Source organism: Gastrolobium bilobum, unplaced genomic scaffold (assembly GCF_033153095.1).
Source record: "Gastrolobium bilobum isolate Gb01-03AN ecotype WA unplaced genomic scaffold, APGP_CSIRO_Gbil_v1 utg5107, whole genome shotgun sequence".
Lineage (NCBI taxonomy): Eukaryota > Viridiplantae > Streptophyta > Magnoliopsida > Fabales > Fabaceae > Gastrolobium > Gastrolobium bilobum.
The window spans coordinates 242,680-247,327 of NW_026897630.1; the positions used below are offsets into that span (position 1 = coordinate 242,680).

The 4,648-nt window shown below is 35.0% G+C and overlaps 2 protein-coding genes across 2 annotated transcripts; both read left to right on the top strand.

Annotated features, from left to right (window-relative positions):
* LOC133308749 (classical arabinogalactan protein 1-like) lies at positions 1 to 472 on the top strand. The gene has a single exon (XM_061509433.1). The coding sequence runs from the start codon at positions 36 to 38 to the stop codon at positions 363 to 365; it is 330 nt and encodes a 109-aa protein (XP_061365417.1). The 5' UTR covers positions 1 to 35; the 3' UTR covers positions 366 to 472.
* A 3,798-nt stretch (positions 473 to 4,270) lies between these two features.
* Positions 4,271 to 4,648, top strand: LOC133308783 (classical arabinogalactan protein 1-like). The gene has a single exon (XM_061509483.1). It carries the CDS (start codon positions 4,271 to 4,273, stop codon positions 4,646 to 4,648), a length of 378 nt encoding a protein of 125 aa, XP_061365467.1.

Sequence of the window (4,648 nt, forward strand, 5' to 3'; positions counted from 1 at the left end):
ACTTTTTTTTCTCTCTTTCTTTCTATAATATAACAATGGCTCGCTCCGCTTTTGTTTTTGTGCTTATGGCTGCATTGCTCTTGAGCTACACAATGGCTCAATCTCCAGCTTCCTCGCCGGTGGCCACTCCACCGAGGAAGGCTAAGACACATCATGCGGTGTCTCCGTCTCCGGCGGTCTCTCCATCAACTAACTCACCATCGGTTTCACCCAATCAACCTTCTGCTGCTCCTGCCAACTCTCCATCGTCCATCTCTTCTCCACCATCTGAAGCACAAGGTCCTTCCAGCGGTGCCTTTTTGAACAGATTTACCGTCACTGGATCTGCTGCCGTCGTTATTTTCGCTGCGTCTTTGCTCATCTAGACGGATTTCTATGGAGTTATCTTTGTTTTATTTTTCATTTTTCATTTTATTTTCATGGGCTACATGAGTTTTAAATTCTTGTTATTTATTTTTTTTCCTTTTTTTCTTTTGGACGATTCATCGATTTGATTATTATATTCTGTATATTTTATTTATTTGTTATGAATGATTCAGCTTTATATCTTTCTATATAATATTGATTCAATTATCCTTCTCTCCAATTATTATTATAGTACAATGTATGAATGGAAAACATTTTCTCATATGAATAGTGATTCTTCGATTTGCATCCAAAGTTTTTTTTTTTCTTTTTTTTTAATAAATGTGAAATCCACCGCTAGTTGAGTCAACATGAGAATTCACATAAGAATTGAACCCCCTATAAATATAGGGAAATACTTTTCTCCTTTCACATAAGACAACATTTTATTCCTACAGGTACATCGACTTCTATGTCAAGCTTTTACTTTTTTGTTTTTACTTTTTTTTAATTGCTGGTCCAACTTTTTTTTTTGTCTTCTTTTTTATCATTTTGATCATTTTACATCCTACAGGTACATCATTTTGATCATTTTCAGTTGGAGAGAACTCTTGTCTTCTTTTAAAGGATAAAAGTATTTCCCATAAATATAATACGCGGCACGGCACTGTTTGAGTTTTTTGATACGGCCACCAATTCTCTCCTATATGTTCAATTTGACCAAAAATGATCAAAATAATTCAATGTGATCTTACAGCTCATAATAAATATTTATCTTGATCTATTTTTCAAATTAAAATTAATAAAAATATTCATTTTGTCTCTTATTTAACAAAACTAAAAATGAATAATTGATTGTGGGATGCAACTTGGGAAGTATAAATGCAGGTTGCTTCCTAATATAATATACAAAATTGGTCAGCATGTTTTGTTCCGACCTGTGTAGCCTGTGTAGGGAATACCGTTCCAAAATGTTTCGCTCACATATCAAAATTATTAAACAATATTAGTCTTATGTTTGTTTTATTATTACATTGGAACAATTGTGTAGGGAATACCGTTCCAATATGTTTGGCTTACATATAAAAATTATTAACCAATATATATGTCTTTTGTTTGTTTAATTAATACATTGGAAACTGCTTACCAAAAAAAAAAAAAAAAATACATTGGAAACTAATTACGCAAACTCATGTTCCAACCCCGAGTAGGTGTTATTCCGTTATCTACGTCAAGTGTCTACTTATTCAAATAGAAGCTGTAGTAAACCTACCAGTAAAGAAGACTACAATGTGTCTTAATAATGCTCCTCTTCGCAATTGCAAAAGCAAGGTATTTCTATTATCTTTATGCTAAACGAAAATTGACACTAATCCCAAGCGTTAAGTGAACTCGAGTGAACCTATTGATTTTAAGAAATTACAATACCGCCATAATTTGTAAACAATCATAAATATTATAGATATTGTTTTGAAAAGGAGTGACGTAACCAATATTATGATTACTCAAGAACCATTTGTTGACTTTTTAATTTTTTATAAATCAATGTATCTTTTATCGGTGAATTTTGAGATTTACTTATTTTTGTTTCTTCTCTTCGTCAGGACTTTCATTTTAATGAGACAAATTATATCTTTGGACAGGTTATATATCTTTTAATTTTTACTTTATTTTTTCCTTCGGGTGTGAATTTCGCTTCACCTTCACTTTCATTGTACGATAATTATATGCATCATTAACGTTGGGTCGCATCTAAGTTGAGAGTGAAATTATTGTGGTCCCGGACTTACAAACATTATATGGGACTGAGGTTAGAGAAAAAGAGAAAAAATTGATAAAAGAGGAGTGAGAGAAAAAAATTTAATACAAGTGTTAATTTTTAAACGAAAGGACCGCAGCGGTCCTGGAACATAGTAAAAAATTCCCAAAATTCACCTGTCTAAGTGGAACACCGATCAAAATGTCACTGTTCACCAAGTTTTTTACCTAAATGTCACGCGAACAGTGTTATTTCTCAATCTACGGGGCATGTTAGTGGATAACAAGTACCAAGTTTTTTTTTTTTTTTTTTAAATATGGAGTTCGCTACACTGGATAGTGATCTTGGTTAAAACCAAGTTCGGTAGCGAACTTGATTTTAATCAAGTTCGCTATCCCGTGTAGCGGATTTGGTGTTCACTAGAAACGTGACACGTCAGTAAACCGAGTTCGCTACATCGGGTAGAAAACTTGCCCCGTGACAAATTGAAAAATAACACTGTTCACGTGACATTTAGATAAAAAACTTGATGATGAGTAATATTTTGATCACTATTCCGTCTAAAGTGAAGTGATCAGGTAAAGAAAAGTGAAAAGACCAGGCACAAAAACGTACGAGCATTCCCCGGTCAAAAAGATTCCAACACATCAATGGAGTGTGTTCTACTCTTCCACCACCTGGGCAAAGTTACGTTAAGAATTAAGAAGACATGAATTCACTAAATATACATGAACAACAACATTTTAAATATAAAATTTACAGCAATTCGTTTAACAGTAAAGTCCGATAAGGAATTGTTATTGACTAAGAAAAATCTTGACTTAGTCTTGTTATTAAATTAAATAAAAAAATAACTATTTGCTAATGAAAATATACTTAATTTTTATTAGTTAATAAATTAAAAATAAATAAGAAAAAGTAAAGTATATATGTAATACAAATGAGAAGACTACTATACCCAATTTTTAAAGATTTCTTTTTTTAAAAAAAAAAACTTCTTTTAAATATTGTTTGGTCCAGACTTCTTTATCAATAAAAAATAAAGAGAAATGAAAATAAGTTAGGCGAAACAGGCACTTAATCAGTTAATCTAACCATGTTATTTTATACGAAAAGATAAATAATTTCACATTCAAAAAATATGGAGATATTTTTTTTAAAAGGAATAATAGGAAAATGAGGAAGTATAAGAAAAATAACGTACCATTATAAAATAGAGAGAACCATGAATTAATAAGCAAAACATTCAAACTGTAATTGCCTGTCCCAAGGGATGGACAAGATCTTTTTACGAAGACAGTGACAATAGTGAAATGAATCAAATCTTCCTCAAACTGCCGATTTCTATCTTCCATTTTGTATTGCCCAAAATCATAGCTAGTAATTACACCCAAAAAGAAGAATGGTAAAACAGATAAAGTTGTCCGTTGAGCCTTTGACACTCCAATTGCTTCTTTAATCTTTTCAAGGGTAACAAAAACGCGGCTTAGTAGGTTACCATTATATATCGGTACCGTAAGTATAGTGACAATCAACTATCTTTTTTCTGCAATCTCAAAAAGGAAAAATAATACCATGGTCCCTACTCCACATTTTTTGATTTTCAAAAAAGAAAGAAAGAAAGAATAGGAATAAGGAGGGAAGTATAGTAAAAATAATTTACCATTATAAAATAGAAAAAATCTCGAATTAAAAAAGAATTGTACCCCAACAGAAGCAGCGTCAATCAACTATCATTTTCTACATAAAGATACAATACAAAATAATGGTCCCACTCAAGACTCGAGCTCCACATCGTTCCCTTATGGTTGTGGATCCCCACAAATTTCACACTTTCCTATTTCTTGACCGTTACAATTCCGGCGATCATTTCACCAACGGTTACGATCCCTCTTTGCTCAAATCAGCGTTCCACGTGTATGGTAATGATTCAACCCAAACCGCATTTCACTGACTCGCCTCATCATTGCCCCCAATCATGGCATCAAAGTAATCACAGCGATCTCCACCCTCTGATCCTCCCATCCAACGGTGCACCGCTTCCTCTCTTTCTATAAATTGTCAGTAGTCTCTGTTGTTCTTCCCATATACACTCATCTTCTTCCTATCGAAGTTATTTCACTGTTCCTTCTTTGCTTTTTCTCTTTCTACCTCTGAGAAGTGAGAATGGCTCGCTCTTACACTCTGTTTCTCATGCTCGTGGCAATGTGCGTGTTCTCTGCCGTCGCACAATCTCCGGCGCCGTCACCGAAGTCTTCTGCTGCTCCACCAAAATCGGTATCTCCTTCGCCATCAAAGGCTCCGTCGCCGTCTTCATCGAAGACATCACCCGCCGTCACTCCATCTCCAGCCTCCGGACTGAGATCTCCGCCGTCTCCTGCATCATCGTCGGCATCCTCCCCTTCGTCTTCGGTCTCTCCGTCGTCGATCTCTTCCCCTCCGTCTGAGGCTCCTGGACCGTCGGAGAATGGTGCCGTCTCAAATGGATTTGCTGTCGCCGGATACGTAGCCGTCGGGCTTGGCGCCGCCGTTCTGTTAATGTGA